Here is an 11268-nt window from a genome sequence, read left to right as displayed (position 1 = left end):
TATATATATATATATATATATATATGTATATATTCTTTTCTTCTGAAGCATTTTATTAGATAATAACATGCCACATTGAGTCATTCATCATCCTATAAGAAAATAAGCAAATAACACCCCAACAGGACAAGATGACCTTAAAGCAGCCAAGTCAGTCTTTATATTCCTCCTTCAGGCCACCCATCCTGTCAAAGCTGCAGTGTGGCTCTACCACTGCAGAGGGAAGTGGGGCTCAGCTGCAGACTGCAGCAGAAGGAAGAGAGCTCATCACTAAAATATTTAGCGAGTGAGTTCAATTTGAAAGTGTTTAAGGCTTGGTACACTCACTCACAATGTGCAGATGTCTGAGGAATGAGACAAAGGCAGCTTGACTTCAACTTTTTTTCCAATTGGCTTAGTTGCTGTAAATGTATTTCTTGCATTCTGAACTCCCCCAATCATTCTCTGCCCCATTATTTTTTTCCCCTTTCCCCTGTGTTTATCTTGTCTATTCCTGTCTCTTTCCTCCATCATTCTATCTCTCGTTATGTCTTCTTAAGGATGATGCAGTGTAGTTTTAGCTGTCAGCAGTGGGCGGCTGATATAATACTTTGCCAATGTTATGGAAAATACTGTGCTGCTTCCCATTCACAGTCTTAGAAGGTCTATAAGGATTGACTGAAGGTGGAGATAAATTGAAGTATTTTACCATAATGCATTTTTGTTTTTATCTTGTATGAGGCAATGTCACAAGATTTTACATAGGTTTTTGTCAGTATTATTTTAGCAGGTTCATCATCTTGTTTCCTTTTGCATCTGTATGTAGCTAAAGATGTTACTTACAGCTGCCAAACTTCAGTGGACAGGCATGAGCATCCATGGGAAAATCTTCTAGATGCATGGGACATTCCGCTCTAACTGTGAGCCTAAAACAGATTGACATAGACAGTGAATAAGAAAATAAAATGAGGCAAAGAGCAAATAAAATAAATCATGTGCCAAAGCTGATAATAAAGAAAGCATTGGTGACAATCCTGCTGTGGGATACAAAGTATTACAATGATGGGGCAGTTATATTAACGAACATGTGGTCCAATATTTCTCTCCAGGCTCACAGTGCTGGAGGAAGGCAGTTCCGACTGCTTGGTTTTTCCCCAAACCTAAATGTTCCAGTTCTTTGAGCTGTGATATTCTATTTTCCTTACAGCTTGGTAGAAAAACAACATGCCAGGCCACCCATGAAACACTAATCTCCCATCTAACCCTCATCTCACTCATCTGTGACACCAATATAGGCTCGGCTTCTCTCCCTCCCACACTCAGTAAACATGTTGAAACCTTTCCTCAGACATCTTGCATTAGTATCAATTTGTGGTACGCGTATAGCTACTTACTGATATTCCACCCCCACCCACTTCCATGGAAGACCATAACTATGCTCAGACTGGACATTTGCCTTCCTGCACATCAGGTCACCCCAAAAATAATAAATTGTTCAATATTTCTGGTCAGAGTCAGCTTTATTTTCATTGCACCGAAGCACAACAAAATTACATTTCAGTACAGTCTGTCCGAATAAAACATAAACAAACAGACATAGAGGGACGGAGATGTCTGAGGCCGCGGCCTCGTGGGAGGCACTGCCCTTTTTGTTTAGATAAAGAAAAAAGAAACACAAGGGAAAGGGAGGTATAAAAAAAATCTTATCTCACACTGTGTCTTAGATGGGACCCAGCGTGAAAGTTGCAAAAAAAAAAAAAAAACTGAGCACAGAAACAGCAACATACTGATGACATCATAATGCATATATGCATGAGGAAGGCCGATGAACTTGATGAGTTTGTTTGTGGTCACTGCCAGGTAGTCCCCATAGTTCTGATAAGATGGTGCAGTGTCTATCAGCTGGCTCCGCTCTGACACAGGTCCACAGATGTCCCTGGTAAGGGAGCAGGTAGGGGAGTGGGGGTGAGGGATGGAGGGCAGAGCTTCTCGTTCACATACTGTCCAGGAAAGATTGAGATAGTCGGCCAACACAGGGGAGCAATATTCAGATAACAACAGTTATTTTGGTCAGGTCGACGCTGCAAGATTTTTGTCTGCCTTATAGTTCTACTGGTATGTCTTAGGTGACTCCAAACAGCCAAATTTTGTGGTCAGCACTACTGGGCTGAGCTTGTAGCTTCTCCAAGGTTGATTCCTTCTCACCAGCGAGTTGCAGGATCTGCAAGTGGCCTGCGTTTCTCCGAAACCACGTCCAGCTTACAGCTCAGCTCACACAGCATTTGAGTCTGAGTGCTCACAGCACGGCACATTCCTTCACACAAACCAGGCAGCCTTACAATGGCCAGAACAGCTGCAGACATTTTTCACATTTGTCGATATGCCAGGTAACCACCAACTCAAAAAAGCAGAAATCCTGTTATCATAAATCCAATTATGTATGCGTCTTCTAAATCCACAACCGACAAGACGGATAGACACATGATATTCCACTGCCCCTAGGAATCCATTGTGTATCCAGCTGCAATTGTCACATCAGGGCAAGAAGGCTCTCCTTCGCCCTGTCTTCTTGTTGAGAAAAATGTATCAATTGCGTTGAGAGACCAGCTGATCAGATCCATGACTTACAATTCCGAAGATATGTAAAGAGAGGCTTTGATAGGGTTCAAAAGACAAAGAGCAACTGGTCAGCACTATGATAGAAATGTTAAAGTTTGGTATTTAAATTGCTGTGCCTTGGTATCTTGATGGAACATTTGATAAATAGAAATAAACAAAACAGTCCAATTGTGGCAAATCTTTTTTTTTTGTGAAAAAAAGGAACCATACATCACAGAAAAACTCAGTGGACATATTTTAATATTAAATTAAATTGCCTGTGTAAGTATTGTCATTTTTGGTTTATTATTCACACCAGATGTCTATTCTTGACTAGAAAAAAACAACAAAAAAATCAATGAAAATACTGCTGGGGTATATCCATCTGCTGATGTGAAACCCAATATACTAAGACTTATAAAAAGCATGTACATATTAGCACACATTAGCCTCTAGATTTATCAGGGTCCCCTAGTTTTGAAAATGGGCACCTGTGCTGAACATTCTCTATGCAAGTCGTAGATGATCTCAGCCTACCTCATGGTATAAAGCAGCGTGCCTTCCTCTTTAATCCGCAGCAGCTTATTTGGCATAGTCATGTTGTGAGCCACTGATTTCTTGCCATTGTGGAAGAACGTGTCAGGGGTCCAGATCTTGCTGGCCATCAGGTTGTTGAGACGCAGCACAGCCATTGGGCCTTTGAACTTTAGTCTTTCATCCTTCCAACTTTGTCTAAAGAACACATCAATGGTGTACTCCTACAGATAAAAAATAAAAAGACAGACAAAAACCTTGAACAAAAGGCTAAGCTCCTTGTTCTATTGGAGTTTATGTCTATATCTGCACACAGTTGATTTAAAGAACATGCAGTCTTATGTATGCTTGTTTTTTCCACATTTTCTTTTTTCTTTTTCTTTTTATCTATGTCATTTTGACTTTCTCATGGTGATTCTAGCCCAGTTGACCAGCTGGTACCTGTCTTTCCAAGTTGATGGCTTATGCAGATATAACAAAACTCTAGGTTCTACAAAACACCACAGCTGATGTGTCATTTTTATTTTCAAACTTTTATAATAATATATCTTCTGTCATTTATATTGTTTCACTAGTTGTAGTCTGACTTGTTTAAAACAAAAACCCATACAGGGATCTTAATTAACCAAGTATTTTATGCACTGTTAGGTAAGTGCAAATGATAATAACTGTTAACATTTATGTTTAAGAATCTGTTTTCCTAAGCAGTCAACATCACACTTACAAAGGAAGCAATAGACACAAATTTAGGGAAAGCGGGGGTAATTTCAAGCCAGCTAATGACTATAGCTGAAAAAAATATATATTTTAATTGTTCTGCATGACTGCCCACCAGAGTAAAGAAAGTCTGTAATAAAAATTACAACAGCCTGTTATTTGTGCTCTTCCTCCTCCTTCCACTTAGTTCTCGTAGATAATTAGTGTGAACTGAAACAGAGCTTCAAGGTAATAGAGGAGACTATACGGAAAGGCTACAGATGGAGAAAACCTTCTTTAGGACTTCCTTCTGGCATCAACAGAACAGCAAAACAGTCCTGGTCTGCATGTCAGCCAGTGCAATTAACTGAGATTATGTCAAACAGCGTAGACGCACTTCATGTGCACATAAAAGGAATGAGTCATTTGAATGAGATTAATTGCTTTCTGGTGCACAGTGCAAAGATCAGATATTTATGTAAAATGGCATACAGTATAGCTATTTCTTCTTCAATAGATGCTAAAAATGACCAAGAAAACCATAAAATAAGTCATTCGTAGTTTGATGTTTTGACTATTGAAATTCAACTAGTTTATGACAATCTGCTGGGAAATGATCTCACAGTGGACACAAGAATGTTCAACACAATAAGGACTGAAGACTGGAAATGATCTTATTTGTCGGACATGGAAAACATAGTCTGACTATTTGAGGTCTTTATTTATTCATCTATCAGTAGTTGAAAGTCTTTTTTTTTTACTTTGATATCTAGATTTCCTAAAGATATGAACATCAAAGCTCTTACAAAATCCTAATTGTGATAGTTGGTCTGCAAGAATATGGAGTAAAATGTGGAGGCTACTTTTTTCTATACTGTTGAACAGAAAAAAAAATAAAATTGATGTCAAATACCCATTTCTAAATCACATGCAGACATATTTGTGAGTATAAGTGAAAAAAGGTAGAATAGAGTTAACCAGTAAATCAATTTTATCAGTGACTCTTTGTGAAAAAAAAAAATATATATATATAATTAGTTAACAATTGTATTCATCCACTCAATAAAATCTTAAAGAACAAAGACATCTTAGTCCTGAGAGTTTAGAAGGCAGGTGTTCGGGCACAGAGAAATAGGTGACATTTACACTGGCAGAAGAAAAGTCTTACCATGTCATGGTCCGAAACGGGTCCGATGCTAGTCACAAAAATGTCAGTCTTGACTTCAGTTACACGCTCTGTTGAAGCAGGAAATTGCCAGAGTGAGTGACTATCAGTGCCATTCATTAGCCTCTAACTACTTGTTACTTCAGCTGGTTCTAGCCTTTGATTTATACAATTTAATTGGCAATATTTTTACACACGCATGCATAAAACGAAGACGTTTTATTTACGTTAACAGAAATGTTGTGGATACTGACTTTATTTCTTCTTTTTCTGCATATTTTAATTTATTCTCAAAGATACACTCAGTGAGAGGTGATTCATTTTGAGGGGATGTCAGAAAGGACTTGTGCGTGCACGTGTGTGTGTGTGTGTTTGTTCCTTTTGACTGTCGAAGCGATCTGTGACAGCATGATTTATGAATGTTCACCATCATAATCCATAATTTCTTTCCCTCAGTTGCTGAACTTTTAGGCTTGGGGATTTTTGCCTGTCTGTTTGACATTTGCTGCATCATACCATTTGATTTAGCATGTCCTCCAATTTTCACCTCTTGTCCTATCTTTTTTTTATCCTATAGCTTTCACTCTTTTTTTTTTCTGTTCATGTTCAGTTTTTTAAACTTGCCTGCTATTCTTATTGTTCATCTTTCCCTATATTGTATTGTTGACTATGAAGTGAAAACACACCCATATAAAAAGGCATTCACTCTGAGATACAACAAATCGACAAAAGCAGCAGGTAAGTAAGGGTCTTTATCTCTTTTGTTCTAGGATGGCATTTGCATATATATATATTTAAAAATGTGCAAACAGCTTTCATGTGAGACAAAATATATTCAGTGGCTTGGGTTTACTGACCTCCCAGTCCTGGCCTGAGGCGATTGTCATAGCCATCCAGAAGGCTGTCTAAGATCTTGGTGAACACTGTTGTGTTATCTTTCTGCTCATCTGTCATGCCGTTCTGCCCCGAACTGCCAGAGCAAAGATAAGAGTTAAAGTCACGGCTAGGGTCCAAAACCGCAGCCAAAACTGAAAGCAGAAGAACAAAACCCATCAAGCCCAAAAAAAGAAAATAAATCCTCTCCATATGAAGTGTGTGGTTAAAACAAGATACTTGATTTAGGTTTATTGCTAACATTTAAACACATTTTACATTGTGTGAACATTTGTTTTTGTTTTATTTTCTTCAATTTCAGAAAGGCTTTTTTTTTTTTTCTTCAATCAACTAAGAATGCTCTAATCTTGCTAATTTTTTTTGTCTGTTCATTTGAAGTAGATGTATTTGTTTACTGATGCCACTCTTTTAACATGATCTAAAACTATGTTTTAGAGCATCACTTATACATCCATGTAACAGCAAAGTGCACTGCTACATACAAGCACAAACACATGTTGATCTATTAGTCAGTGATCAAAGTGACAGGGAGAGAAATCAAATACAGTATTTATCATTTAATACTGTATTTCAAACAACAAAGGCCTTGCTGAGTGAGCTCTTTGAAGAACATGAAACAAAATGCTTAGTGCAATGCCGAAAACACTCACAGTCCGTAATTGTGAAAACTGTGCATGCATCAATATTTTAACTTCCTCCTATACGGGGAAACAATCCCTAAATACATAGCATGAAGGCATGATGTGACCCAACTGAGAAAGCATCGCACAAGATGCATGTGCTATCAGACGTTTGCATTTATACTAACACTGTGCAACTGAACAATATGGCTGAATCATAATCTCCTTATTTGTCACTGTAGACTTGTGTTTGCTTGTAAAGTAAATAGCAAGTTCAAAACATCAAAGTTCATGCTCAATATCCAGGTAAAAAAAATCCAACAATGTTCAGTCAGGTCATCTGGACAGTTTATTTTTTTGTTGAGATATTGTGTCCTTCATCCAAAGGACTTCATCAGTCCGATGAGCCACAACAAACTCAGTCTCACAAGCAGCATACTCATATTGTGGGCCAACCTGTTTGCTGGTGATAAGATGGTTACTGGGGCCCGCCATCTCCCCAGTTGACTCCTCTGAGGCAGCCATAGACAACGTGGTTCAAAACATCAAAGTTCCAAGCTATCCAGATGGCCTGACTTAACTTTGTTGGATTTTTACCTGGATTATTGAACATGAAATGTGATGTTTTGAACCACTTTGGTTATGGCTGTCTCAGAGGAGTTGATGGGGGAGAAAGTGGGCCCCAGAAACCATCTTATTACCAGCAAACTGGTTGACCCACTATGTGAGTGCGCTGCTTATGGGACTGAGTTTGTTGTGGCTCCTCAGACTGATGAAGTCCTTTGGATGAAGGATGAAACGTCAAAAAATAAATAAATAAAAATAAACCATCCACATGACCTGACTGAACTTTGATGGATAAATAGCAAGCGTCTGGAAACAAGCTATCCTAACTGAACAGCACCAAGGAGAAGGAGAGGTCATCAAGATTAGTTAGCAGAAACCTACTATGGGAGGAAAGGAACAGTAGGAGCACCTGCAAAGCACGAGGTTTAAAGCTCTACAAAAACAATAAATAAATAATGAAGAAATAGTAGGGGCGGAAAAGTTGGGTAAGTATGGTTAGAGATGGTCTCAATAGTGGTTAAACTGTCACTGTTGGCAGAGAAGCAGCTCATTTTAAAGCTGCAGGATTGAAGCAGATCCCACAGTTCTGAACTCAAGCTCTGGAAATGAAGATGCACCAATTACGTCACACATGGATTTGTATGAAAGGGTTCATGCACACATATTTCTCTGCCACCAATTATCTCCCTGTCTGCCAAAACAACAACAACAGCAACAAAAACAAGATGATTAAAAATACATCCAGTGCTAAAACGTGACGAGCAATTTTATTTTGTGTCAGCCCCGGAGGTAACGGCTTTGAAACACTCAAATTTAAAACAATAATTAATCTCCCTTATTCAAATCTGGCAAGCCAATTATGGTGAAAAAATAGACATCATAAATTGCATCCATGGGACACCATTTGAAGCTAAAATAATCATTCTTCTTCTCTTTCCCTTTGTATTATTCCCAGTGACTACATTCATGTGGGCACTTTAAGTTTGCCAAAACAGCATGAGCACATTTATAATGAAATATTTTTTAAAAGTTGCATCCTCTAGCTTTCAGCATTTAAGCCCCAAAAGTCGTTTATTTTCCACTTTATTTGTTTTACTTGTATTTAACAGTGGTGCAACCATATACCACGATAAATTTCAAAATGCCTTTTTAACATTCTGATAGAAACGCAAATAATGCATTACTCAAATGAGAACATGTGACATAATATCTTTCTTTAGGGTCTTTTTTTTAAGGATGCTTGTTAAGCTTTAGAAACTCACATGTGATTGTGTAGTATGATTTTTATTTCCATGATGACAATGATTTTTAAATATGCATTGTCAAAACAGTGCCTATTGTTTTTAAGTGTCTATGGGATGAAATATGAAGATTATGGTTGTTAGACAGGAATGAGAAAATAAAACAGAAAAGGGAGCTTCACATGTTTATTAGCCAGGGGCTACTCCTATCCTAACCACTGTACACCATCCCCATCTACAGGTCATCTGAACAGCAACACTCACGCAGCCGTTGTATCCCGCTCTGCCCATTTCTTACTGTAAATCTCACTTTTGCTGTTTCTCTCACTCTCTTGACAGCCGTATATCTAATTATGAGGCATTTTTTTCCGTGGCTACATCCTGTAGCAGAGTGCTCGGTCCGCTCAATTATCACGTCTTGCTGAAAATCCCCAAAGGTGTGTCCGTGAGTGTGTGTGATTCTGCGTTTGACTTCAAATAAAGGCGACTGGATTATACAGTAAATCTTTTGGTGATAATTGCTTTTGCAGCTTGCCATGACAGTCCCTCTGTACTGTCGCTGCAGCGCTTCAAAGCTTTGACGTTCTCCCTAATGTACAGCTCATCAAACCAAGTAAATAGGCCCTTCCATTTGCAGCCAGTAAATCTCAAACCGAAGCAACAGATGTGACCGAATACTTAGATCAAATCAATGCACATTAATGACAAACGTGCAGAAGGGTGTCACATGTTTAACACCAGACAAATGTGACTATCGTGCACTCATGGGATTTACACGGAAACATGTATGACACAGAGAATAGACTCTTTTTTTTTGTGGCACAGCTGCTGAGAAAGTCAAGCTGGACCATCTCGAGACATCTTTGTGACAGTTACTGAATTATTCAACGGTGAGAAAAATTCTGATCCCTTCAGATTGTCCAAGTTTCTGCACAAGGATGACAGTGACAAGATTTCAAATGATGCCATGTAGCTGCACCTTCTGATGCATTTTCCCTTAATTGTTGTTGTTTTTTTAAACTTATAAATGTGTAGTTGGCTTTCAAAATCCACATTTGTCCTATTAATTATTTGAAAACCACTACATACAAGTTTCTGCATTTAATTTGAATCACGTGGGAATTATCGCAATAGCTGTCTCATTGCTGTTTTCTCTAATCCTTTTTTTTTGTGTGTATTTAGGTATTTGACAGCCAACCCCTCCATGTTGGATGAAATGTCTGTACATTGACTCTGCTATCCCTGCAGCCACTGTCAAAACAAATGTGCAGCAATCTATGGCAAATATCCTAGTGCACCAAAAAAATATGTAGCCAGGGTCTGGAAACTGACAAAGTATGTTGTCCCGCACAACTACTGAACCAACGAAGGAGAAAAATAAGTCTAACACCTAGTGGCTATTTTGGATTATCATGTTTTGTACCTGTGTTGGACATATATTGTTTTAACTCTGTACTCATAAGCATGCAGGTGCTCCATGACCCACTTACAACTACTATACATGCCCATATGACTGTAACACCCCACCCTGCAAAAAAAACAACAACAGAAAGACAAACTGGCAGATGCTTCTTTGACTGGCTTTCCAGATACACAGACATAGTTACATGTAAACTATTAATTTGGCAGTAGGTCCCACATCATCTGTCCTCTATAAATAGAATATTATGCTAAGTGCATTCTAGTTCATGTGTCACAACACAGACCTAAGTTGTCTAAAAAGAGCCTAATCACGTAGCAAAGCATTTGCTTCCGATGTTTCAGGCTTCACACTCAGATTAACAAACATCTTTCTGGGTGTTTCTCAAAGTCATTAGTCAAAGTTTCTTTGTTTGTCATTCGCACCACATGTGGTACATGTGGTGGAACACAATTGTGTACACAGGGTCCCAGTTACATCCAACAAAAGTATACAGTAAATTGTAAAGAAAAACAGCAAGATCTAAGATATGGACTCAGAAATGCGCTAAACTAAGAGTACGCTAAGCACTAGAACAGAAGCAATACACCGATCTGTCTGAAATGTAATGTAATCTGTCTGTTACACTGTATTCTTACCTTTTCCCGCTCATTACGCTGCTGGTGACGAGCAAGCATGCCCACAGATGCAGCGAGGCCGCCCGGCTCCGTCCACACATAGCTGAAATATGAGGACCTTTCACTGCTGGAGGTTAAAGACAGAGAAAACGAGCATCACCACCGTGTCATACGGACCTGTACATCATCATATCCAATATTTCACCTCGTAAAAGCGTCAGTGCATGAGATGTGCTGAAAGACAGAGCAAATGTGGATGAGCAGGCTGTCTGTGTTGCTTTACGAGGGTTTTTTTGATCCTGGGTCTAAACTCACTGACAGCAAACGACACAAATCAAAATGCCCCCCACCCCACAATGCCACTTGGCACACACAAGCATCGATCATTCAGCACCATTCATATTAATTAGCTATATTGACAAAGGCATAATCTTTTGCCCTATAAGAGAAAACCAAACCCGAGCAGCTCAAGGTTTTCCATGAGCACACAGAGGAAGGTGTGTGTGGATGCACTTTCAGAGCAGACGCTCAGAGCATACGGTGTGGCTGCATCTGTAGCGCATGATGATTAGGAAAGAAACAACAAGGCAACACGCCATCGAGCACACACAGCACCCTGTAAGAGCTTGTAGCAGCTGTGAGCATCCTTCTCTGATACTCTGCAGAGTGAAGCAGCGGCACCACATCCAGCCAAATCTCTGCTGAAATGAGACCATTTTCTTCCTGCTGAAACACTCAGCCATGATGTCAGCTGCTCACAAAGTGGGCATGCAGCACTCTCCCGTACTGTGCACGCAAACGCTAAAACCCTCAATCCATTCTGGAAAGCCTAACCAGTGCGTCCACGAGAGGGCCGGTTGCTTGATTATAAAACAAGCCCTTATAAAACAGCAGACCTCCGATCACTTGCTGATGGGGGGGGGGGGGGGGGGGGGGG

At 39.4% G+C, this 11268-nt stretch overlaps 1 protein-coding gene across 1 annotated transcript in view; it reads right to left on the bottom strand.

Moving 5' to 3' along the window:
• The window catches only part of gabra1 (gamma-aminobutyric acid type A receptor subunit alpha1), a gene marked incomplete at its 5' end in the record, with an annotated part of 28573 nt that extends 18115 nt beyond the window's left edge, over positions 1 to 10458 (bottom strand). The window contains 5 exon segments of the mRNA XM_037687885.1: positions 823 to 905; positions 3115 to 3335; positions 4976 to 5043; positions 5830 to 5942; positions 10353 to 10458. Of these exon segments, the coding sequence (XP_037543813.1) occupies positions 823 to 905; positions 3115 to 3335; positions 4976 to 5043; positions 5830 to 5942; positions 10353 to 10432 (565 nt within the window).
• Between the last annotated feature and the right edge of the window lie 810 nt (positions 10459 to 11268).

The sequence above is a fragment of the Nematolebias whitei genome, chromosome 14 (assembly GCF_014905685.2).
Source record: "Nematolebias whitei isolate Nwh7 chromosome 14, NemWhi1, whole genome shotgun sequence".
Lineage (NCBI taxonomy): Eukaryota > Metazoa > Chordata > Actinopteri > Cyprinodontiformes > Rivulidae > Nematolebias > Nematolebias whitei.
The sequence above is the reverse complement of the archived record's forward strand: the minus strand, read 5'-3'. Positions and strand labels throughout refer to the sequence as shown.